This window comes from Trichomonas vaginalis, chromosome IV (genome assembly GCF_026262505.1).
Source record: "Trichomonas vaginalis G3 chromosome IV, whole genome shotgun sequence".
Lineage (NCBI taxonomy): Eukaryota > Parabasalia > Trichomonadida > Trichomonadidae > Trichomonas > Trichomonas vaginalis.
The window spans coordinates 6,543,014-6,568,402 of NC_067206.1; the positions used below are offsets into that span (position 1 = coordinate 6,543,014).

Consider the following 25,389-nt stretch of genomic DNA (forward strand, 5'->3'; position numbering starts at 1 on the left):
AGCATATCCAGTACACCCGGACTTTTATGAAGTCGAAAACCCTAATGGAACATATGAAAATGTTTTCGACTCAGATGCTATTATAGTTCATGCTTCATTTTCTGGTGCACAAAACTCTTTTTTATGCTTGGCAAATGACTTTTACGAAAAACCTACAAAGCTATATGAACCACCGAGTGGAAGTATTTCAGACTTTCAAGTATGGTTTACAACAGATGGAAGAAAGAGAATAATTCCATTATACCATGCGTTTTACTTAGAACTTAGTTTCATATACAACTACTATCGAACGGTAAAAATATAATTTTTTAATACGGTTGAGGTGTTGGATTTGGTTGCCAACTAGACTGTGGTGCAGGTTCAGGCTGTTGTATAACAGGAGCTTGTTCTTCTGGTTCAGGGTCTTTAGGTATAATACCAACGAACTGACCTACTCTTTTACCAATATTTTTGACTCCGTTCCAAATTCCTCTTCCTACGGTTTTTATTCCATTCCATATACCTCTTCCAACATTTCGAAAGAAGTTTCCAATACTACTGAAGAAACCCATTTTACTATATGTAAAAATCTAATGTCCGCCTAGTCTCTTACGTTTCCTTCTGAGTTCCATAGCATTTTTTAACTGGAGCTCATACATTCTATTTCTCCTCTGGTAGAAAACATATTCTGGGTCAACTCCTGTGTTCGCGTCATCTGCATAGAGTTGTTTATATCCCACTTCAGGGTTTGTATAAAACTCTTTCCATCTCATATTTGCATACCATGGTGGCAAACCTAACGCAGCGTCATTTGACATGGCAGTTTGCATTTGTACATCTGTTGGCACTTGACCATAGTTTGCCATTGCAGTTTGTATTCTAACTTCATTTGGAATATTCTCTGGGTTTGGTTGTCCAGGTTGCTGTGCATTCGCTAAGTTCTGTGCGTCCATTTAATATTAGATAAAAATATCTCTTACGAGTACATATGCTGAACATTTGCAGGCAATGGTTCATCTTCATATTCTCTATATCTTTCTGCCACGTCAAATAAGTAAATGACACAATGGAAAAAACCTAAAACAAGTAGTCCTATTTCAAACCACATTTACTTACTAGTAAAATTTCTTTGTTATGACACTTTCTCCGGTTTATAGGACCTCTCTCATATTCTATCTTGTCATATCTAAACTCATAGGCATGTATGTCCTCTAACCATCTCATAACGGTTTCCAAACCACTTTTATCGGATGTAAAGTAAAAGCATGGACAGTTATGTAAAACGTCTAAAGTTTCTAAAGAGTCTCTCAAAGTCCAGTCTACTTGGTATTGAAAATCCCATGTGTTATAGAACGCGGGTCCACTATAAAGAAAATATTTTCCTTGTCTTTATATTTTTCATACAACTCTGTCCAACGACATCTCACAAACTCTATACCCTCAATATATTTTTCTATGTCCTCTTTGAAAACATTTGTATAGTTAAGATATAAAACATTTGACATAAGTGTTTCAATGTCATGAACTCTTATAGAACCACTATATAATAGTCTAGCAGATATACTATCCCAGTCTATATATTCTGCTTTTTTCAAAACCTCTCTCACAATATTTTTGTTATCTAATGGTATACGTTCCATCTTGCCTATAGGTATCTTTTCTTTTAACTCTTTCAATATTTTGTTAGTGTCTGGTATATGTTTGAGGCGGTCCATATAGTTGTCGAAGTCATTGCATATAATCTTTGAGTCTGGAAATATTGTATGGCACAAATGGGATATATAGAAACTTCCACCGAACAAATCTACAAATGTTAGACCATTCGGTAGTTTCTTAAGTTCTCTCAATAGAATATCTTTACATCTACTCTTATTTCCAAAGAAGGTAACGGTGGTTTTGTAAAATTCATTTATATAATAATAAAAAATGTTTTTTCCTGAAAAGTGACAGAAAAGGCTTCTCAAAGTATACTTCCTTGGAACGCCTGTAACTTTTCCTGTAGCGACGATAGACCCTTACTTGTCCGGACAAAGTTATACTAAACATCTTCAGGGCTAGAGGGCACGAAGTGCCTGGAGGCCCCACTACCTTTTTTTTTTTTTTTTTGCCCCACTACCTTTTTTTTTTTGATAGTATTTGTATTATAGTACTTTGATACACAATAATTTCTAAAAATCAATTTCTAACGGTATTCAATTTCATTTGAATTTTTTACAATATAATGGATAGGCTTTTGCCGTCTGGAGAGTCTCCAAAAGCAAATATGCTTGGCAGTAAAAGCAAGTTTACTCCTCAAGAAGATGAAAGACTGAGATATTTTGTTGAAAAAGCTGTACCAAAATTAACCTGGAAAGAGATTTCCATCTTAATGAGAACCCGTTCCCCTCGACAATGTAGGGAAAGATACCAAAATTATTTAAGCTCGAAAGTTAGCCATAATGACTTCTCTAATGATGAAGATCAGCAAATCCTTAGACTTTTTAATGAACATGGAAAGAAATGGAATATAATAGCACAATATTTACCTGGAAGGACAGGTAATGCTGTTAGAAATAGATGGCAATGGCTTGTCAAAAAACAAAAAATAAATGTAAGTGATGCGTCTTCACCAATAATGCACGCAATTGACATTAGATCGGCCCCTAGTAATTCCACTATACCTGCAACAAGTCAGCCTCAAAACTCTAACTTCAAGACGTACGAAGAATTTTTCTACAACTTTGGACTGTTTAATCAAGGAAAAAATTCGGCTATTTTTGAAAACGACGAAGACCAGGGTATATTTGTATCTTGATTTTCCTTTTGCTATTTTACGGATTTTTTTTTTGGAATTTGCATCCAATCTAATTATGAATATTACCGATTCATTACAAAGCAAAATCATTAGCTTTTTAGATCAAAATTTCCTTGATATCAGTATTTGATTTGAAAGTAACAATTTTATTGATTTTTGTAAGTATTATCTCGATGTTTGTTTGATAAATATTTTAAATACTATGTTATTTTATGATATACTTACTTTTTTCAAAAATATCTTTTTATATTGAAGCTTGAATTGTGCACATTTATTTGAACTGATAATATCTTGTATAATAGCTACTGATTTCTGCTTGCAAATGATACTTTTCAATAAATTCAATATTTATTTAAACAAATATTGCTGAGAGAATACTAATGTAGCCCCAGAACACTAAATTACTTTTTTACAGATGGGATATAAAATTCCTTCTAAATTGAAATAATTTTGAATAATTTTATTTTGAATATGTAAAAAAAAAACTAAAATTATATATTAGTAAGGATGTCGGAACTGCCAAAAGCGCAAATTTTGTTCATCACGAATTGCCAAGCTTGGCAATTCTTAGATGAGCGAAGTTTTGAAAAAAAAATAGTAAATTTTGCATTATTTAAGTCTGAAAGAAGCAATAGAATGCTATATTTTAGTTTCTATATATTTTTGAAATAAAATGGTGGCATTATTGATGATTTTGAGAAATTTGATATTTGAAATTGAATCATTTGATATTTTTGCCGAAGGATTTATGTTTTTTGTGATGTTGTGTATTAGGTTATAGCGAAACTAGAGATACTCAATGTAAACTCTTTTTAAAATAACGTACAATTGCCAAGGCAATTTTGGTTTTGGCAATTGTACGTTATTTTTTTTTCGCAGTGATTTGAGTGAATTGCCAAACCTTAAACTTTCTTGGCAATTGTACGTTATTGAGAATTGCCCAATTACCATAAGCTACAAGAAAGCTGAAACAATGACACTGAAACATATTTAACTACACGGAAAATCAAATCAGACTCATTTATTAAAAATGCAATATATTTATACTTATTGTTTCGTTTAATCAACATGAATTTAAGACTAAATTCTTTCTTACATCTGAGGTGGCCTTCTTACATGAATTATTATGTAAATTTTTGATTATTTTGGAATAATATTAATCATTTGAACTGTTTTGTGGAGTTCTTTTGTGAATATGATACATTTGTTGAACTAATATTCAATTCTCAATAAGATAATGCATTTCTGTTATTATATTTCGAATAATTTTTTAAAATAATTTTTTTAACCGCTCACAAAATATAGCAGAGGACTCTCATCAAAATGAACAGAGTGTGATTTATTTTTCACATAGAAATTAAAATACAATATAATTAAAAATAAAATGAAGAAAAAGGAGAAAAAAATAGGTCCTAAAACCAAATACTAATAACTATGATATATGTATCTTATTGGGCGAAATTGGCGCCCTTCGGACGCCAATTTCGCCGGAAATTTTTTAAGAATTGCCAAAATGACCTCAGAATTGCCAAGTCTGCATCCTTAATATTGGATTTTGATTTCTGTGAACAACAAAACTTATGTAAAACCGCAATTGATACAAATATAAACATATTATTTATACAAACAAAAAATTGCAAATAAAATCAAAATAGAAATAGAAAAGTAAGTAATTCATTATTTCTACAATGAAGTTCCCACTCATCTTATTATAAATAGATATTCAGATTAGATCTTCTGCTGAATTATTAAATTGGAACAGAAGTATTGTAAGAATGCCTAAGGAATGAATTATGAGTAACTTCATAATAAGCAGGGCCTGGTACTTTTGACTTATTGTAAAGTGGTCTGTGTCCAATTCTTGAAATTGTTCTTCCCTTTGGTTTTTCATCAAGAATTGTGTAAGAACCAACAGGTGCCGCATCACTTGGAGACTCCCATTTATGGCAGTTACTAAACCTTGATGATTTGTTTAATGCAATTGGAATCTTCGAATTTCCATCAGCAAGAGAATAAGTTCCAGGTCCTGGAGCATCTCCTCCTGCCATATTCTGCAGTTCCCTCTTTGCAACAGTCTTAAACATCCAGTTTGGATTCGTTTTGTTCGTTTTTTGGAGAATATTGTAAGAACCTGGTCCAGGAGTTTCATCTGGCTGTGGTTCGGTGTTTGGAGCATGCCTGCCTGGTTTCTGGCCTTTCTTTATCCATCTAGGCTGCTTTGGATTATATGTACCTGGTCCAGGAGCTTCTGTTGGCTCCCAAAAATCTTTTCTTCCTTGTCTGAAGCCAAATGAAGTCTGCGCACGAGAAACTGGCTGGTGAACAAGATCCCTGATATAGGCATCACTGTATGTTCCAACACCTGGAACGGAGTCCCCGGGAGGAAAAAGGTCTCCTCGTAATGATCGAGATTTAAAGCTGGAATGAGTAAGTTCAGCTTGCTCAGTCCAAACATCTGGTGGTAAAAAGACGGGATATTCATACTCTGGTTGCTTTTCTGGTGGTCGATCGGTAATTTTATGATAAAGTTTTGTTTCGTATGGCATATTGACATAAGAACCAGGTCCTGGTACTTCATTTGGCTTTGCGTAAAGATTTCTTTCGGCAGGGCGGTCAAGAAGAATAGGAGTTGGTTGATCAAGTGTTCTAGACTCGTATGTTCCTGGACCTATATCTCTACTATCTTTTCTAACCATTTTAACAGCAACGAGATTGCCTTCTGGTGTTTCTTTATAACCAACAACATCTTGACCAACGAAACCTGTTAAAGGACGGAATTCTGGCTTTGAAATGTGCTTTCCTGGATTTGGTGGACTTGGTATCCAATCATCTAGCTGTTGATATGCTGTAGGTCCTGGTGCGCATGAATTATTTGGAAAAATTGTTCGTTTGCTCTTTGATGAAAAGACGTATTTAGTACCGGTTGTTTGTTCGAGTGGTTTAGATTCATATTGTCCAGGTGCTGGGTTTGTATCTACAGGGGGATCAGCGAAATCATAAGTTCGGGAGCCAAAAGGAGCAGTTGCAGGCTTAACATCAGCTCTAGAAGGCGGTAAATTATATGCACCAGGTCCAAGGGCTGCAGGAGTTGCATTTGATGATAAACAGAATTCTCGCTCCGATGATAATGCCCAACTCATTGGAGCGAGAAAAAATAACGAAGAAAATCAAAAAAGTGACAATAAACTTTATTATGAAAGGCATCTTACAGACTTAGATTCACATCAAAATAATGCAAAATGTATCATGTTGTATATCCAGACTTCAAAAAATTTAATGAAATTTAATTTCCTTCAAAAATTAGAAAGTAAGAGCAGCAATAGAGCCCAGATAAGCTTGTAATAGGTTATTACACAAAAGATATTGCAAGCTGAATCCTGATAGAAGGGAATGCTGGTGGAGATTTTGAACAATGAAGTTCAGAAAAATTTTATTTTATTTTCGAAGGCAGTGTCACTTTTTCAGAAATCATTAATTTGTATCGATGTAAATTCAAGAACTATGGCAAAATTACTGAGACTGGAGAAAAATTACAGTCCGACAAGCTTATTTTGCTCCGATTTAACATGGATAAAGATGAAAATATGAATATAAGAACCAATTCACCTTTTTGAAGCTACGTCCATTCCATGTTAAGTAGAAATATTGACGTTTATTGTCTTCTTTTCGGTCATATACAAGAACTGTATTGTCGATATCATCATCATAACTCAGAAAATAAAATTTTGCAACTAATTTAATATTGGGAATGAAATCTATGCCACCATTTACTGCCATTATAACATGGCCTCTAGTTTTGAAAAAATCTCTTGTATCAACAAGTGGCGTTTTGGAGAATTTGGGATCGCTAATAATAACATGGAAATTGAACTCGTTTGATTTAAGAAGAATTTTCTTTAATTCCTTTTGAGATGAAGGTTTAAACCTTGTAAATGTTAGAGTTGCATATACAAAAATATCATTTCCCGGTGCATTAAATTCAGTTTGATAGGTTTTTGCTATAATTATTTTATCAGTTTTACCATTAATCAAAACAAAGATTGGCTTTTGGAGAGGATCATGAAAAGGATCTTGCTGCAATGGCTTTTTAATTTTAATTTTTGGATCAAACTTTTCAAGTTCTTTTACGAAGCGATAATCAATGATTTCGTTCAGTTGTGTATTTTGAATTTCTCGCTTATCATGGAAAACACTTAAAGATTCATCTGGCATCAAGAATATTAAAATTTTGTCACTTTTTAAAATTTTTATAAAAAGCATTGAGCAAGCATGTTAGTGAATTCAAAAATTTTGTTAAGTTGTGTATTTTGAATTCCTTGTTTTACAATTCTCACTTTACCAATCGCTTTCAACGAAATTTAATTGTAAAAACAAAATTATCAAACATACGATTATTTTTGATTCAAATGCTGTTCGGTATTAGAATCATTAGTATGATAATTACACTTTTATTGCATCTTTAACAGGCTTCACGCATGTATAAAAACACAATATAAGTATAAATTTGCTATAATATCAATGGCTTTCAATGAAATTTAATTAGTATATATTGTGTAAGACAAAAATTAAAGGTTTTAATTGAAAAAAGATTTCAATTTTTAACATCGGAATACAGATCACTATAAATTTTTAGAAATATTTATAATTGCAATTTTTTTTCTCTCTTGAATAACAAAGTTATAATGCTTTTCATACTCTCATAGCCAGAATTATGAAGATAATTTACTTATATAATAGAATATTGGTCTAAATAGCTGCTTTATCTATTCTATTTTAATGAAAGAAACATTTTTATTGTTGTTCAACTAATCGAATGAATATTACACATTCAATTTTATCATATTTATAACGAAATAACTCTATAATGCTCAAATCTTAAACAGATATAATCCCGATTATCTCATTATAGCCATTATTGGTGATTCATTATCTTTTGGAAATAAACACATATGTAATACAGTATATATACATCCTATGTAGATAACAAAATTCGTATAATAATTAGAAGGCTTGTAATGTTATGAATCCATTCGAGGTATTTCCAATGCTATCAAGTATCTCATTAGTCAAACAGTCTATAATCGTGTAGCATCATGTGCTCAAAAGCAAATTCATATATCCTAAAATGAAAACTGACATCAATATAAAAAAACAAACTTTTGTTTATGGAAGAACCTGTATTAGATAAGATTATAGGATGTTCTAGCCTTACGAAAAGCAAATTATCAGTCCATTATGAAACAGGTGCGACTGCTTTTGCATCCCATGGCTTTTTATCCATTGTTGTTCCTCAAAAAAAGCAACGTTATGATTTCAAAATCGCAGACGACGGAAGAGAGATATCGGCATTATGTTTTTCTGTCAATGACTCATCGATTGTTGTTGGAGAATTAGGAACTAACGCTAGATTATTCATTTTTACGTTTAATGATAAATTCGATCTAATTATTTCAAAACAAGAAATCAAAACTAAAGAAAATGGCTTCTCATTCCTTGCATTAAATCAAAAGGCAGGAAAATTAATCACAGTAGGAAATGATGAAAATCCATTTTTACTATTATGGGATTTAACTCAACCTAGACCAGCGTGCATCGGTTATTATCATTTGCCAACTGTACCTCAACATGTTATTTTTTCACCTGACTGCAATTTCGCAATCGTATCAGGTGATAAACTTTTAAAGGCCGTTGATACATCTATATCATACGGGTCAACACCATGCATTCTTAAAACTCGTAATTTTAATATTGGCAAGTATAAAACTTCGACATTTGTTTCATCAGCAGTAAATGCACGTCCACCTTATAACATTTACAGTTTAACAGACGTAGGAACGCTCTGCATCATTGACTCTACATCCGTTTCTTTTCAACCTCGTAAAAAAGTTTCGAATTCTACGCAACGAACTTTACCACCAGTCTTAGTAACACCGATTAACTTGAACAACGGCCCAACAACATGCATCACTCTAGACAGAAAAATCATCCTTGTTGGAACCTCAAACGGCAGCATTTTAGCGATCAAAAGAGATGGCGACGAACATCGCATATTTGGACAATTTTCAGCAGATGGAAAATCAGTTACAGCAGTAGGAATCGCTGAAAGAATGATATCAGCAGCTTACGATGATGGATCAATAATTTGTTGGCAAAGGAAAATCTCATCATCTCCCATCATCAGCCTTCCTTCCCACATAGGACCAGTTTGCCAGTTCTGTCTCGCAGGCGATAAGTCGATCGTTATCTCAGGAGGAAGCGATGGAACTGTAAAAGAATGGAGAATTCAGAAAAACAGCGGACTTGTTGGCAAAAGCTCACAAGAATTGATATGTACTACTTCTGTTACAAGCAAAGCAGCAGATTTCCTATCACAATTGAGTGGAGTTCGTTGCATTTCCAGTTATGGAAATTATGTTTTTGCTGGAGACAACAGTGGCATACTCCATGTACTAGAACTATCATCCCTAAATGAATTACAGCGCCTTATTGAGAACAAAGCTGGAATTTTCTCAATGGCTGTTCATCCAAAAATGCCATTACTCGCAACAGGTGGCGCTGATGGCATAATTCGATTATATAACATATCTACTGAATCGTCATTTACTATTCTCAGCAGAATAGAGATGATTCCAGCTCATTCAACTCCAATCATGGATATTTCATTTGCTGGCAACTCAGTAATCAGCTGCAGTACAGATGGTGTAAGATTCATGACAAAGGAGCTCAAAAAGTACGCAACACACCATCCAGATGAGCCTTGTTTGACTTTATATCCTGTTCCAAATGAAAAATTTATCGTCGCAGGTGGTTGTGACCATTCTGTTGTAATTCTTAGAGTTTCCAATGGTACAGTTTTCAGGAGATACAAACTCTCAATGTCCGCTTATCCATTGCATCTTTGTGTTGATAGAAGTGGCTTATTTGTTGCAGTTGCGATGAGTGATGGAAGTGTTCGAATTTTGGACATAATGAGTGGAGATGTCATAACAGTTTTCCTTTCAATGGCTGGCATGATAACAGGTGTGTCATTCCATGAGGATGACATCTTGATATCTAGTGTATCTGGCTGTATAATGAGATGGAGCCTTCCTTCCCAAATCCACAATGCTATCACAGAAAAACTGACAAAAGATTTACCAATTATGGATTTGATTGAAGAAGAAACACCGATGCCAGCAAATAGAAGGGATATGGTTACAGCAGGTTCAATGCTTAACTTTTCTGCAGCTCCTAAGTCTCATCTCTTCAAGCCAGTTGAAGATCAGCCAATGTCAAATGGTCAACCAGTTATTGGCGAAGAATTGGATGCAACAGATGGAGTAAATGCTGCAGGATTCGATGCACCACGTCCTTCCGTTGTTGGCTCTGAAGAAAGTAAAGTTGATTCAATCGTCAGAGCTTCTTTCATCAGACAAAAACAATCTGAAAAAGAAGAGAAACAAGAAAATGTAGAAACAATTGAAGTCGACAAACTAAGAGCATCAATTAAACAAAACATAAAGAGAAAGAAGAGTGATGATGATCCTTTCATAGTTACTGATTCTTCTCCAACAAATACAAGTTCTCCAACAGTTATAACAGCTCATAAACCACAAAAGAAACCAAAAGTTGAAGAAATTCAACAAACAATTGACCAATTGGGAGATGTTGTAACTCACGTAAAGGAATTACTGGCATACAAACCACAGAATTATGAAGAAGAGAGAGCACAAAATGAGTTGAGAAGGATGTATACGGAACTTCAAAAAGAATGCATCAAAGAAGAGTGGTTCGGTCAGTTAATGTCATCTTATTTGGCAAAATTCTTCGATTTCATCAAGAGAGAATGAAATCCTATATATTTATATATTTTTTTGTATGTAATTAATGTAAATTAATATATATTAAATTTGATAATTTTTTACAGCATCAGAATTCATATATCTCATAATACATTCTTCATAACATCATGATGGATATTTGAAATGATCAAGAGCATTCAAATACATTCAATATTGAATCAAAATTTCAAAAGACCAATATTAATGTTCATATTATCAAGATATAATTCCTTAAATTCATAACAAATACTAATGCAAGATTATTGGCCTAGAACATAATAATTTTCAGAAGATATTGAATTTGAAATCTGGTAATTTTGATTTCTAACATTGTTCTGATAATGACATATCAACTGTTTATATGAATATGACCTGATATTCAATAGCTCATTTGTGTGCATCCATCAAGGTTTGTTCAAAGCTTTTAATATGATATTTACATTTCAAAAACAGTTTCCTACAAATAAGGATTTGATACTGATACATTTCTTTCTCAAAACCCATCAAAATTGATAAAAATGATTTGTTCAATTGATTATTTGGTCTTAACACTACTCGAAACTATTTAAAGTAGGGCTGTATAAAATCGAGAAAAACATTGCCGTGCGGTAATATAGGGTCAAAAAAATCGCGCCTCGGCGGCTCCGCCGCCTCGGCACTATTAAGTGCGCATTATATTTAATATGTCCTTCTTTTTTTTTCTTTTTTCTTCTTCTTCTTTTCCTTTCTTTCTTACTCTCCTTCCTCTTCTTTCCTTCTCCTTCTCTTTTTACAACAACGTCGAAGATCTTCGAATTTGATTGTTGGAAAAGCATCTATTTCAGATAAAGGATGCCTTTCTCACAGTCAACATACGAGGGTCCTGGCTGAAACGTTCTCAAAAAGCCTGAGATGGTAATTCTCTGATCACTCATAGCTGGGCAGGTAGTCATTGCTGACAATACCGGTCTTTATGCATGCACGCTTTCATGTATATGGGTTTACACTATCAATTCGCAAAGTTGTTCCGAATTCTTCCAAAATGGAAGGACCCGAAACAACTTTGCTTGTTAACGATACAGACGCATTACTTTGCATTGATACTGTGCTGAGTTGTGTAGAAAGTTTGATTAGAGTTGTTTTGTTCTGGTATCTCTCATCTTCTGATGAGAGAAATCAAAGCAACACAACTCTAATGAGTTTTTCACTCATTTGTATGTAGGTTTTTAGTTCGATTGGAGCTGCTTCATAATGAGATCTCTCATCAATTGATGAGGGAGATCATAACAAAGCAGCTCTAATGTATATGCTCGTATTAACCGGGTTGTAATGCGTTGTAACGTCAGCTTGTAGTTCGTTTGGGGCCACTTCACATTGAGATGAGAAGAAATGATTAAAGGACTCTGAAAGGCTTTGGCCGTTGATGTTGTAATCGCATTACTTGGAACTAGCTGGATGCTAAGCTGTGTAGAATGTTCGATTAGAGCTGTTTTGATATGATTTTTCTCATCATAAGATTGGAGGAATCATAGCAAAACAACTCTAATGGGTTTACCATCATCTACTTGTATGTAGATGTTTGGGAAATTGTCTTGTTAATCGATTTTCGAGATGACTTTCAAATGCTATAATCAAATGACAAACAAGTCTAAGATTTCTCGACAATACATCAAATCATGATGTTTGTAAGTGCGATGAGATTAGAGTTTTTGAAGGAATGACAAGAGAAGTAGGGAAGCTCGGCATTCGCCTAGCAAATTAAAAATTAACGTATGGATTAAATTTTAAGAGGAATTCAATTTTAATTACGGGTTGTTCAAATATTGATTAATATAAATTTATTAATAAGAATAAACAATTTTTGTTTTTGAATTTATTCAATTTATAGCTTTACATATAGTTTCAAAATTGTACAACTATGATTATTTCAACAAAAAATATCTTACCTTTTCACTTCACTTTCACCCTCACTTTTTCCGTAATTCAAATTTCAACATTATGTATTTTAATTCCTTATAGTATTTTTAACATAATTAATCAAATAATAATTGGAAGTTCTGAACTCACTTTTTCCGTAATTCAAAATCAAAAATATGAATAATATATCTATTTATTATATACTAATGCTATTTTCAACTAGAAGTGAGGTACGGTAATCTTACGGATTCCCGTAACTCAATTTTACAGAAAAAGTGCAGTAAACTACTCAATTTACGGAAAAAGTGTCGTAAACTATTGATGTGGCGGTAAAATCACGGTAATTCACGGAAAGCTATATGTGAAAATTTGAAATTATACAAAATCGAGCGAAACACTTTTAAATAGGTTGTTCTCGTATTTAAAATACTATTCCCAGATTTATTGTCGTCAGAATATTTCCAAATTTTTGCCGATTTACAAAAAATGATTTACAAAGCATATTTTTTAATCTAAAAAATTCCTAAAAAAAGGAACCGGTGTGCGGAAACCTCGGTAAATTACCGCGGTTCCCGTTGGGACTGCCATAATTTAAAGTGATTATTGACTGACATATTGTACTTTTTAAAGTTTGAAATAAAAAGCAGATTTAAATGATGAATTACGCAATGTAAAACATTTAGTTCTATAACAAAATCAATATATACATAGCTAAATTAATTTCGATTTGATAGTCTAATGAAATAAATAATATAGATTTTTGGTATTTCTAATTATCATTGATAATAATAAATGCTATTTCTAAATGGACTCTAATCATAGTCATCTCTATGGTGCCTGCGATATTTTCGTTTGTGAGTTCTTCCTTCGAAGCTTTTATTTGATTCTTTCTTCTGATATTTTCTCTTTGGTTCCTGATTAGAATTATTGATTATTGATTGATCTAAAGCAAAATATTCGGAATTTGCGATAACGGCTGTCTTCTTCAGGTAATTATGGAAATTCAAATTAAATTCAGACGATGCAAGTGCCTTTTTCTTTTTCGAACTATGGGAAATAACCTTTGTTACTCCTGCTTTCTCCCAATATATTGCTTTCTCAGATGGAAGAAGCATTGACCAATCAGCGGCAATTTTTCTTGCAATTTCAAGGAAGGTGAGACCCTCAATGGACTCATCGTGCTGTTTACGCCATTCAGCTGAATACACTGAGAAAGCAGTTGGCTTGACAGTTTCTGGTGAGGAAATTATCATTTGAATGTTTCTCACAATTTGTATTTCGAATTCATTTTTATCGTCGCAATTCAAAATTAAGGGACATTGAATATTTCTTGAAATATATTGCTATAAACAACCCCATTAACAGGAATATCATCATCGTCAAAAATAATTTTACAAAACCGATTTTTCTATAAAAATCAGTGTTTCTCAAATTTCGAAAATATACTAAATTGAATATTAGAAACAACATTATAATTACAAATATGATTCAATGCATAAAAATACCAAAAAGTAAAAGAAATATGATGATTGCAAATTCAAAAATTTTGAAAGAGTGGGGGACAAACTCGCCCATTGTCACTTTTCATTAACCTTAAACTTGTAATTTTCATTATTTTTAATTAACCTTATTTCTTTCCCAATTCTTGATTTATTTTATTCACTTACTATTAAAAGTCACATTTTAATAAAATATAATAATTTATTTATAGCATTTTTTACTATACTGTAATAAAAATTAATTATAATAAATTAAATGTTTATTAAATCAAATGTTTTCTTTGCAATAATATTTTTAATGTTGAGTAAACAATGTTGGGATCAAGTGTATCATTTTTCAGACCTTTCTGAACAGCTTCAAGCATACTGATGCATTCGACTTTTTTTAAATTGTGTCATTTCTTCGAAATCTCTTGTGACTTTTTTGATAACTTTAACACTTCTCTCTGAATCCAGACCTTTAATTTGCAACTTAATCAGGAATGAAGGAACAACACTGGAATATAACTCGATGACAAGTTCATCGAGTCGAAGATTTCGCCTTTCTGGGAAGTACTGGTGCTTCAAAACCTTGAAATGTGATTCCGAGATGTTGTTTGTTCCATCTCCTTCATTTCTATAGCGAAGCATCCACCTGTCAAGATGATGGCGCCACTGTTGGTCAAAGTATTCACGGGCAGCAGGTTCCTCATTTAAAATTTCTTCTAAATTGTTGTAAACTTCATCAGGATCAATTTCTTCCTCTTCAGAACCAAAGACCAATAACTTCATTAAGTTATAGAAAGTTTCGAAGTTGGAACGATCTTGAAACTTTTCAGCCATTCTCATGACAGCGCGCAACACATGAACGCCACACCAAATGATCTGGCATAAGGGGATGGCTGTTTCAACAGCATTTGTGATTTGAGGTGCGCAGTCCATTGAAAAATAAGATGGTTCGCGATTGATGGAGCCAAAATATGCTGTGAGACAAACTTGTATATTTTCACTTGTGTCGGGCCAAACGAAAAAATACAAAAACGGGAAAAACAATTGATTCCGCGAATTTGCCAGTGACGGCATAAAATGGTATGCGAGAGCGCAAGAGCTTATAAGTGGAATCAATGTGATAAGTTTGTATTTGATGTGAAAAAGCATTTGCTTCGAATGGGGCGTAATAGAAAATCATACGATCTGGCTCGTGAATAAACTCGATGAGATCATCCGGAGAATGACTCTTAACCATGTCGACAAAAATTGCAAGAGATGTAACATCATCCGCTGAGAAACGGGTATTGATTGCATGAAGGCGTTTAGAAAACTTTTTTAAAGCATCTGTAGATTGTTGAAACATTTCCGGAATGATCCCACTATCAAATGGGATATTAAGATCTTTGAAACACCTTAATTGTGCGTAAACACGGTCTTGATTTGATTCAAAATATCTTGTTAAATAAGATCTATAAAAATATGATGTAATTTGTTGTGATTTGTTTGGAAAAGGGGCAGAATGATTGTGGGTGTTAATACATTTTTGTATGTGGTACTTGTCATCGGGAAGTGTATCAACAAGGAAGCGACATGGACAATTCGGCCACTTACAATTAAATTGGATTTGATTTCTTTCTTTCCTAGTTTTATATGAATAACTACAACCTGCTTGGATTTCTTGTTGCACTCCATACTTAAGCAACTCGATATATGTGAGTTCGTGATCTTGGATCTGCATTAAAATGAAATGATTTGAAAGAATAAAGAATTTTGAATATATTGGTCTTATTTTGATAAGCTTGGTCGTGTTTTGAATAGCTTGGCCATCTAATTCAATTATGATCTTTGAAAATTAGGTGAAATAAAACTAAACATAAATGTAAAACAGTTAGTATACATATAATGTGTACGGAGGCACTGCGAGCCTCCTTACCCATTATATGTGAATTTGACACTTTACAAAACCGTTAACGTATATTTTACAACACAAACGACAACACCAACTTAACCTTAAATATTTACAAGGCCGCCAACCACTTCACCTCACTAACGTTTTCACAAACGACTTCACTACTGTAAAAATAAACGTTCTCACTTACAAAAGTATGCTACTCCTCCCATTGCTGTGCTTCACACAATACTTCATATTCTTCAGTATCGCTGCTGTCGCTCCAATCGTCAGAGTCAAAGTCACTGTCAAAATAAATGTTAGTAAGTTTTGACAAAGCTAATGAAACACGTTTACCGTTTGTATCGTATGCTTGTATAAACTTTCCATTCTTCATTCCTTCATAAACGCTCAAACTAACTTTACCCTTTCTCCCTCGTATCTGATAGAATGTATTTTCACGAGGAACGAAGAACAAATTCTTGAACTCATGACCGTTGTAGTTTGTTATCTCAATAGTTTTCGTCATTTATATAAAAATAAAATAAAAAATAAACTTAAAAATTAATGATATCACCACCCTCACACGTATGAAAACATAGCACAAAAATAAATTTAGGTGAAGTGGTGAATCTCACCTCTTTTTTCACCCTTTTTTCACCCTGTTGAATTCATTGCTTTATAACTCTCTTCCTTTCTCCAACTCTTCTAACTTCTTCTTAAGTTCAGCAATGTTGTCCTCATGAAGTTTAATCTTCCTTAATATACCTTCTCTATCTAATGGTTGCTTTATCTTTCTAAACTGAACTCTACCATCCTTCATAGTATGAATGTAAAAACCTTCTGGAATAGTTCCTGATTTAATATATTCTACCAAAAACTTTTGTTTCATTGCTTCAGTGACTTTATTTGTCATTTCAATCAAATAAAAATTTTAATATTAAATAAAAATAACGTTATTTTTTCAGTAAGGAAACGCAGGAGTTTTACGATTTATTTGAGGAGTAGGTTCTGGTTTAAATGTTGGAGTCGGTTTAGGAGTTGACTTTTGAACAGGAGTTTGTACTTCCATAGGTTCAGGAGTCATTGAAGGTTTTGCTTGTGAAGGTTGACGTTGGTTTTGGCGAAGGTGTTGGAGTTTGTTTAACTTCAGCTACTTCAGTATTATTTACAACATTTGCTTTATTTCTTTTCAACATCATAACTGCTCCTGCTGTAGCTAGCAAACCTAGTGGGAGACCATATTTATATAAGGACTTGACCAAATGCTATTTTTGACAGGAGCTGGTGGAACACCTAACCTTGGTGAGACTGCTCTTTGCCATTGTGCAGCTCGTAAGAAATATTCAATAGGTGCTCCATAATCGTTTGGTAAAGTTTGTTTCATAGATGGTGAAGGTTCACGAGAGCTTGATGAAGAACTCATTTATAAGCTTTAAAAATAAACGTTCATCCTTTATTCCTCACTGTCGTCCGTAGCTAAGTTATAGTCATCTAATCTTATTATGGGGATGCCATTAGCACGCACCTGAATGGCAAAGCAACAATCCCTCATAAATCCAATAAGTGGCTTTGGTACATTTTCAGTTGCTAGTTCAATAGGTCCTTTAACAGACAATTTGTATGTTATTGGAGCAGTAGATGTTTGACCTTGCTGGAAGCAAAAGTCCACTTCTGTTGGAAAACCACATAAGAAATGTGTGTTGTCATAGCTATCCCATTTATGTTCCACACTACCATCATCCACCAATGACCTCATAACATCTTCATTAAATCCTATCATATCATTGTTTGTATTGCAAGCGTTCGCAACCATTTCATAAAATACAGGTCCATATGATTTTTCAGGTTCTGCAGGCATATTTCCATAAGCTCCCATGGAAAGCTGAAGATATTTAAACTTAGGGTTCTCAAAATTAACATAATAGTTGTCTTTCTTTCTAAATAGTGCCCAAATACTTTTAACATTAATAGGCGTATAAGCTGCTGTAAATGTTGCACTTGAACTATCTGTATTCTTTGAGAATGAACCGTCCATAGGAATCCAATCCATAACTTTAACAGGAAAACATAAAGCCTCGTTTGTATAATGTTCTACAAGTTCTGTATAAATGTTAGGGTCTAAAGAGAATGACTTTGGATGAATGAAACATTCATTAAAATCCATCTTTGTTCGAAATAGTTGCTGGGTTACAGTTGTAATAGTAACTGTTCCACTAGCTTCTACTGCCTTCGTTATCATAGTGAATGGTTCATTCCATGGAACAAATTTATTTGTCGGTGGATTTGAATCTGAAGCAAATGCAACTTTAAGAGTTGGATTGAAAGCAATGATATCATTTACAGATATAGATGTGCATTGTAAGGCGTCGCTACTGAACTTTACTTTAAGCTGAATGTTTCCTGCAAAAGCTGGAATAAATCGAATAGCTTCTAATGGAAGGAATCTTCTAACAGGAATTCTTAAACGAAGCTTAAAATCAAATGATTTTCCTGCTGTAATTGGACCACTAACAATTTGTCCTGTTCTGCATGTTCCCGAATGACTCCATACATCTTCATGTCGAGTCTTTGAGAAAACATCTACTTCTCTTTATTTGTTCGGTAGTTTGTGAGTTTGAAGTTATATATGCTTCTTCTCTTGCGTTGTCTTGAGAATATACGATACGACCATTTGCAAGGATTTGATATCCAGCAACTGCATAGAAAGCGTCATCGAAACCAATCCAAAATCCTGGTGGGTTTGTTTTATTGGAACCTGAACCAATTTCTTTATCTACAATAAATTGACCTTCCATTTTATACGTAATGAATGTATTGTAAAGGTCCAACATATTTTCACCAGGAGGTGAGAGATTGAATGTTACCCATGTGTTATCTTTAGCAGTTCCAGGTTGTGATGGAATCTTTGCGTCAGAATATTTTCTATTAGTGTCACCAATTTGAACTGCATTGTCTATGATATCGAAATATGAGCGAATCTGATGAATATGCTCTGCTGGAGTAAATTCGTTTAGCTGTTCGTTCTGCATGTATTTACTTCAGATAAAAATATCTATTTACTTCATTATTCTCACTCTTCTTCTTGGCATTCGTGGTGGAAGTTGTTTCTTGACATTTTCAATGAACTGTACATTCTCTTTTGTCTCAACTTCTTTCACTGGCGGGTCAGGATTCTTTGACTCGGTTTGTTTTTCAATGAAATTCACGAACTTTGCAATAAGCTCTTGGTTCGTTATTGAAAGTACATCTGGCTTCTTTTCTTCTGTTCTATTGACTTTTCAGTTTGAACAGAAGGTTTTATATGGGCTTCGCCCTCGGTGCCATGCACCTTAATGTTGTCGCTTTCTGCATTCGCTAATGGAACCTTTCTTTTTCTTACGTATATTTTACCATCTTTACTCTGACTTACGTAATAGAAAGGATGTTGTATTCCTCTTGCGTCATTTAATATAATAGACTCTCGCTCTGATTTTGACAAGCTCATTTTACATCGGTTAAAGTTTTAATTTTGTTTTTTATCTGCAGTCAAATGACTCAGACAAGCCCTACGGACAAGACCCAAGGGGTCATAGATGTTGAAGCATTGAAGAAAGAAATTCGTGAGCAAATTTTATCCGAACTGAAGGAACAAAAACAAGAACAAAAGCCAGAGAGACCAAAGAGAAAACTTAGTGAAAAACAACTTGCTGCATTAGCTGCTGGAAGACAAAGAACCCACGTTTGCTGGCGAAGAAAGCTAGAGAAGAAGCTAAGAAAAGCTGAAGCAAAGAAAGAGTAAATGGTTTATTTTTATCCGAATTAAATGTATAGACAAATACCTTTATCTGTTGCGTTCAGTAGTGAAAACCCTGACGTCAAAATAAAGGGGAACAGAGTAACGTTTAAGTTTCCAACAGACTGGATTGTGAACATAAATGAAGAGAAGTACATTGGCATAACATCTATGTATATAACACGTGCTTTCAGAAAGGTTGACTTTATACTTCAAGTCGAGATAGAAAATGACGAACAGTCTTTAAGCGCCCAAAACATTCACATATACAAATACTTTAAAGACGATACAACATTGTTGCAATGTATGATTTCATTTAATGAGATGTTCGAGAAAAAGTTCAACATTGAAGTACAAACTTTACAGCCTTTACGTGAGTTTCTTGCACAACTGAAAGAAGAAGGTAGTCAGCCACAACTTATAGACTTTCATTATGAATTTAATGAAAATGAAGATGGAACTCATGACTGTCAGTTTGTTATATATTCACCATTCAATGAAGTAGCTAAAAGAAAGAAAATCCATTACGTATAAGATTTCAAATCTCTGAACCAAGTGATGATTTCAAGAATGTTTTCAATTATGATGCAATGCTTCCGAGGAAAAATGAATTTTCAAAGATTGTAACACCTGGCATTTGGGATAGAAAGCAAGCTATATTATATTCAAACTTAAGTAAGGGAGTTGAAAATGAGTTCATTGGTCATACAAGAACTTCACCACTTCCTAACCCTAAATACTATAAATTAACTGGCTTCAATCGTGAGTTTTGGATAGACATGTTCTCCACTCATGACCATAACTGCCCAGTGTTCTTACCTCCAGACCATAAGGACTGTCTCTACATTGAAGCACAACTCTTAAACTCTACCATCGCAGTATTGTAAAATCTACGCTAGTTTTATTTTTTTCTGAAAATTTTATTTGAGTGAAAGGCATGGAAGGTGAAGGACATTGGCAAACACTCGAACATGACAATGACTATGAAATCTTTTCAGAGTACCCTTATCCAATTAGACGTATAAGCAATAAAAGAGTTGTTAGTGAGTTTGACCAAGGAGATGGTTATATTTGTGTAAATTTAAACAAACACAAGCTGATGAAACATAGAATAGTTGCAGAAACTTTCATTCCGAACCCTGAAGGACTTCGTGAAGTAGACCATATAAACAGAGACAGAGGAGACTTTCATATCTCGAACTTAAGATGGACGACAAGAAGAGAAAACATGAGAAATATTTCTGGTTCAAATGGCTATTGGTTTGACATTGTTGACTCTCTTCCTGAAGACGCTGTTGAAATTATACAATACTCATATCACACGTTAGAGAACTACTACTATGTCCCAAGTGAAGATGCCTTTTACTATTTCATGGGAACTCAATACAGACGAATGAATGTCTTAAGACAGTATAACAAAGATTATATAAACATTACAGATGTAGAAGGAAGAAGAACAAAGCTGTCTATTGCAAAGTTTAAGAGAGACAATGGTTATACATAAATGACAAAAATATATGACCTCATGGGCTTCGCCCTTGCCGCTAGCGGCTTATTTTTATCACGAATGACCTCATTGCTGACAAAAATAAATGACCTCAGAACTTCAACTTACGAATAAAGCTTGTTTTAGTCGTTATTGAGAAGTTAAACTTTTCAGCAAAGCAAGGACTAGAAGACTTACATAAGTCGAATGCAATCTCTTGACCATCATGAAGTGCTTTGTAAAGTTTCATTAAATTGAACTCAGAGTCTTTGTCATATGTTCCAACAGGTATGTGAATGTTCTTATCTTCATTGTAATAGCATTGTATAGCTTCAGGAAACATTTCATTTGCTGTTAAAGCAAGGACGTCTTGTTTGACACCTTTGCAACGTGCATGGAATGCAACTTCATTTAAATTGTTAGTGAGTAAGTCTATGTAGGTCTTCTTTCCACAAAATATTGACTTGTATGCTAAACTTTGTTTTCCAGGTGTTATTTCTGCGAAGTCAGAATGAAATTGACCAAGGTTCTTTCCTATAAGTTCGCGACCGTATCTCTTCTTAAACTCTGCTGCAAGCTTTGGTATGTCTTCATTGAAAATATGCATGCTATCGCAGTCCTGGTAAAATATTTGAAGTCCCATATCTTCAGCAGTAAGAATACTTCACACATTATTCTCTTCGACATAGACAGAAGTTAACACCAAGTGGACAGAAGTTAAAGTGTCTGCAAATGCTTTTCGTTAGCTTGAAAATAGTTTTATCTGAACCATCCAAACCTTCGAACTTCACTATATGGTTGTAGTTTCTGATGGCATATCTTATAGCATCTTTGTCATTTACTATGGTTATTTTTGACTCAATAGGAGATAGAATAGTTTTGCCATAAATACTGTTCAGAATGAGCTTTATATTTTCTTGCAAAGGATTTCCTTCTTTCTTATACTTTAACCTTAACTCAAACAACTTCTTTACTTCATCTCTTATTCTAATATCTCTGTTTCCATCGTAATAGTATCCTTGCAACACTTCACATTTGACACCTTGATATTTATGAGGTCTTGTAATGTTATATGGTCAACATACATTAAACAGCAAGTGTTTGAACTTCTGGGAACGTTAAGTTCTGGATTTAGTTCAGGGTCACAAACTATTAAAGGAAAGTGTCTATGTATTCCAATCTCTGTTATCTTAATGAGAACAAAGAAGCCAGACATAAACTTTTCACCAATGGGTTCCTTTTGGTCGTCATCGAATAAATGTCTCATGAGATACTCTGTGCTTAACATTTCTTTCTTCATAACCTTTGGAATACCTTCTAAAGTATAAAGTCTTGCTATAGCTGATGGATATAATGAAACAGCGTCGAAATCAGCAATGAGTTTCTTTTCGCTCTTTTGTTTCATGTTATCTGACAGCATACATCTTCCACCTTGAATACAGCGTGAAATAAATTCTCTTGGTTTATTTGAGAGGTCATATAAATTTCCATTCGGGAAGTACACTCTGTTCTCAAACAATTTGTTAGCAATAGAACAAATACTAACGTAGTCATAAACGTTTAAATCAAATTCTTTTAATATATCATTGCGGAACTTAACAAAACCTTCTCTTAAAATTCTTACATCTTGTTTGCAATAAAATGTGCTATACTTTTCTAAGTCGAAGTGGTTTTCATCTATTCTGCAACCTTTGATGGAATCTATGTTTTTCATGAACGTATCCGCATCCTGGATAAACTTACACGCTTCAGAAATGACACCAGTTCTGTTGTCATTTGCTAATAAAGAGCTTGAATAATATTGATACGGAAATACTTCCTTTTCACCACACTGCAAATGAAACATTTCAGGAAATAGTTTAAGCTTCTTATTTATAACAGTGTATGAATCTTTAATAATGATTGCTTTACCTTTATATATTCCCGTTATCTGCATTGTTCGTGAACCTTTAATGATGGGAGTTCCTTTCACTTCTGTCATGTGTCTTAAGATGAAGTTTATATCATAACTGAGGTTATGGAAATATATTAAACTCTTGTCAGGAAGTCGTTCCAAAAATTCTGTTGCACAGTTCTGACCCCAAATGCTTTCACTCACTGAACCATCTTCACTGTCATAACAATGTTAAAGCTTTATGAACCCATCAGTGCTACATTCAAAGTCAGCAAAGAAAACGTGCTCAGGAATGAACTTGCACTTATTTTTATTTACTTCTTTTGACTCGGCTTTCTTCTTCAGTTGTACACAATACTTTGGAGCATATGTCAAATCTTTAAATGGTGCAAGGTTCTGTTTATATAAGTCAGTCGTATATGTGAAAAGTTCTCCATAAGAAATAGGTTCGAAATATTTGCACTCCCACAATGTTTTCATAACATCCCATAGTGGTGTAGTTCTATCATTACGAACAATGTATTTACCATCTCTCATTGTATAAATCTTCATCTGTTTCTCAATGTTCATTCCACCACAAGCTTTGAGAATTTCTTTATAGTTTCGAATGAAATATGTTGTCATTGGTAATCTTTCATTTAGCATGTAGTGGTCTTCAACAAGAAGTAAGTCAATAGTTCGAACAGTTTCACATTCTTTTGGTATGTATCTCTTTATTTCATTATGTCTTGAGTCATTGAAGTAACCAATGGTAACATTAAATGCTATACCTGTTGCGTCAGAAATTTCTTGTACTTTACTTTGAGGAAAGTCTCTAACACGAATGACTTCTCTCATGTGGTCAATAGTTTCTTCATTTACTCCAGCCTGAATGCAAGCATAAACGAAGCAGTTATCTTCTGTCATAAGTGTTGCAGTTCTTTTTTCAGTTCATTGAAGATTTGGTAGCGTTCAAGATTTATAGGTAATGTGCAAAGATACTTCCAGAACTGACCGCTTCTCTTCTTATAAAACTTCTTTTCACCATTATCTTTCCAAAAGCTTTCTATAAGTGCTGGGTTTCCTGTTTGCTTAAGAGCTTCCAAAATGGCTTTCTGGTCATTTGTCAGTGTGCTTTCATCTCTATATGGTCTCTTTTTTGGTTTGCCTTTCTTTACATCTGACATCGTTAAGCCTTCATATTCTGTTAAATCATACATCTTTATTTCAGTAAGATTCTTTATGTTTGTCAAGAAGAAGTCATAGTGCATTTCAACAATACCTGCAGCATTTGCTTCTATCTCTGATATAAAGTTCTCCTTCAAGAGCTGATGTAGTAATGTTCCAATATTATTGAGGTTTAACGTAGAACATTCATACTTTCCACCAAGTTTATAACATACCATCCATCTTTGTTGGGAGTTTATTTTAATCTTCTCTAAGAGTCTCATGAAAACCTTACCGAAATGTTTGTGTAAGTAGTCTCTGTTTGGTTCATCTAAAGCTTCGATGTTAAAGTCAATGAGTCTATTGCCTGTCTTAACATTCCTCTTCCTATTCTCTTCATCTTTCTTTAACCATCTCTCACCTTCTTTTGGTTTGTCGTCAATGGAACGAAGGACATCGTTAGCTTTGCGAACTTGTTCTATAGCGCTCTTAAACATATCTCTTCTCTGTTGTTTCAGTGTGTCGTCTCTTCTTCTTGTTTCACCAACGTTTGCATTTGTTATGTCAAACATTTCTCTTCTTACTTCATGAGGTACTGAACGTCTATGATATAAGTCAATAGCAACGTCATTTAAAGGAAATGCTCTTGCATGGACTTCGTCCTCGCCGCGTTGCGGCTTTATGAACTCATGAATTCTATCATAACTTATTGCACCATTATAGTCTAATGAAGTCAGCGAGTGCTTTTTTGTTTGTTGCGTAATGTTTTGCTACTTCTATGTTAGCTTCTGTAAGAAGTTGTTTTATTTCCGAGTGTTCTAACTTAGACAACTTCCGATACATCTTTAGTAGGAAATAAAAAAATATTTTTTGAAAAAATTAGATTAGATTTTTTTAAGTTATTTTTCAAAATAATTTAATATTTTTATTTTAATGAAACACATGCAAGATTGCAAGTTCTTTTCATACAATGCTCTCGCTACTGCCATCAAGAATGAGTTCAATAATGCTTCAAATGTTAATGTTATCTTTAACAAGAAGTTTTGAAAGAATCTAAGTTTGTCAGTATGTCAGACCATTAGCTATCGTCATTGACCGCAAAAGTTATACTTCACAAGAGTTAGCAGTAGTTTTGAAACAAAAGGGTTTCTTCGTGAATGTCAAAGATACACACTATACTGTTATAAAGAACTCCAACATTGACTTCTTCAGTATTGCTATGAATCTTTCCGAACAGAAAGA

General features: G+C 33.7%; 9 protein-coding genes and 5 pseudogenes across 14 annotated transcripts, besides 7 other annotated features; 4 read left to right on the forward strand and 10 right to left on the reverse strand.

Moving 5' to 3' along the window:
• Positions 1–308: 308 nt before the first annotated feature.
• On the reverse strand, positions 309–551 carry TVAGG3_0042000 (serine threonine-protein phosphatase family; the record flags this gene model as incomplete). Its single annotated transcript, XM_001302977.1, has 1 exon — positions 309–551. One exon carries the CDS (start codon positions 549–551, stop codon positions 309–311), a length of 243 nt encoding a protein of 80 aa, XP_001302978.1.
• Positions 552–569: 18 nt separating this feature from the next.
• Positions 570–932, reverse strand: TVAGG3_0042010 (uncharacterized protein; the record flags this gene model as incomplete). Its single annotated transcript, XM_001302978.1, has 1 exon — positions 570–932. The coding sequence occupies one exon, from the start codon at positions 930–932 to the stop codon at positions 570–572; it is 363 nt and encodes a 120-aa protein (XP_001302979.1).
• A 1,262-nt stretch (positions 933–2,194) lies between these two features.
• TVAGG3_0042020 (RNA polymerase II transcription regulator recruiting protein) lies at positions 2,195–3,606 on the forward strand (the record flags this gene model as incomplete). The annotated part of the gene is made up of 1 exon (XM_001302979.1): positions 2,201–2,773. The coding sequence occupies one exon, from the start codon at positions 2,201–2,203 to the stop codon at positions 2,771–2,773; it is 573 nt and encodes a 190-aa protein (XP_001302980.1).
• An 807-nt stretch (positions 3,607–4,413) lies between these two features.
• TVAGG3_0042030 (uncharacterized protein) lies at positions 4,414–5,923 on the reverse strand (the record flags this gene model as incomplete). Its single annotated transcript, XM_001302980.1, has 1 exon — positions 4,522–5,913. One exon carries the CDS (start codon positions 5,911–5,913, stop codon positions 4,522–4,524), a length of 1,392 nt encoding a protein of 463 aa, XP_001302981.1.
• A 1,911-nt stretch (positions 5,924–7,834) lies between these two features.
• Positions 7,835–10,651, forward strand: TVAGG3_0042040 (mitogen-activated protein family; the record flags this gene model as incomplete). The annotated part of the gene is made up of 1 exon (XM_001302981.1): positions 7,939–10,602. One exon carries the CDS (start codon positions 7,939–7,941, stop codon positions 10,600–10,602), a length of 2,664 nt encoding a protein of 887 aa, XP_001302982.1.
• Positions 10,652–11,164: 513 nt separating this feature from the next.
• Positions 11,165–13,078: a mobile genetic element.
• Positions 11,696–11,953: a mobile genetic element.
• Positions 12,284–12,357: a mobile genetic element.
• Positions 13,079–13,301: 223 nt separating the features above from the next.
• On the reverse strand, positions 13,302–13,742 carry TVAGG3_0042080 (HMG-box family; the record flags this gene model as incomplete). Its single annotated transcript, XM_001302982.1, has 1 exon — positions 13,302–13,742. One exon carries the CDS (start codon positions 13,740–13,742, stop codon positions 13,302–13,304), a length of 441 nt encoding a protein of 146 aa, XP_001302983.1.
• A 299-nt stretch (positions 13,743–14,041) lies between these two features.
• Positions 14,042–14,078: a terminal%2Cinverted (terminal inverted repeat of MuDR-5_TvMULE4 transposon ID:TVAGG3_0042090).
• Positions 14,042–15,844: a mobile genetic element.
• On the reverse strand, positions 14,346–15,696 carry TVAGG3_0042100 (annotated as a pseudogene). The gene has a single exon. A coding segment is annotated over exon 1 (1,351 nt).
• Positions 15,845–16,525: a terminal%2Cinverted (terminal inverted repeat of Maverick-1A transposon ID:TVAGG3_0042110).
• Positions 15,845–25,389: part of a mobile genetic element that runs on past the window's edge.
• TVAGG3_0042120 (uncharacterized protein) lies at positions 16,526–16,762 on the reverse strand (the record flags this gene model as incomplete). The annotated part of the gene is made up of 1 exon (XM_001302985.1): positions 16,526–16,762. The coding sequence occupies one exon, from the start codon at positions 16,760–16,762 to the stop codon at positions 16,526–16,528; it is 237 nt and encodes a 78-aa protein (XP_001302986.1).
• On the reverse strand, positions 17,303–18,088 carry TVAGG3_0042130 (uncharacterized protein; the record flags this gene model as incomplete). Its single annotated transcript, XM_051220781.1, has 1 exon — positions 17,303–18,088. One exon carries the CDS (start codon positions 18,086–18,088, stop codon positions 17,303–17,305), a length of 786 nt encoding a protein of 261 aa, XP_051105767.1.
• On the reverse strand, positions 18,909–19,200 carry TVAGG3_0042140 (annotated as a pseudogene). The gene has a single exon. A coding segment is annotated over exon 1 (292 nt).
• Positions 19,407–19,627, forward strand: TVAGG3_0042150 (annotated as a pseudogene). The gene has a single exon. A coding segment is annotated over exon 1 (221 nt).
• On the forward strand, positions 19,652–20,508 carry TVAGG3_0042160 (annotated as a pseudogene). The gene has a single exon. A coding segment is annotated over exon 1 (857 nt).
• Positions 21,220–22,953, reverse strand: TVAGG3_0042170 (annotated as a pseudogene). Its single transcript has one exon. A coding segment is annotated over exon 1 (1,734 nt).
• Positions 23,983–24,719, reverse strand: TVAGG3_0042180 (organellar and viral DNA polymerase type B; the record flags this gene model as incomplete). The annotated part of the gene is made up of 1 exon (XM_051220782.1): positions 23,983–24,719. A coding segment is annotated over one exon (737 nt), but the record flags the coding sequence as incomplete, so codon positions are not given.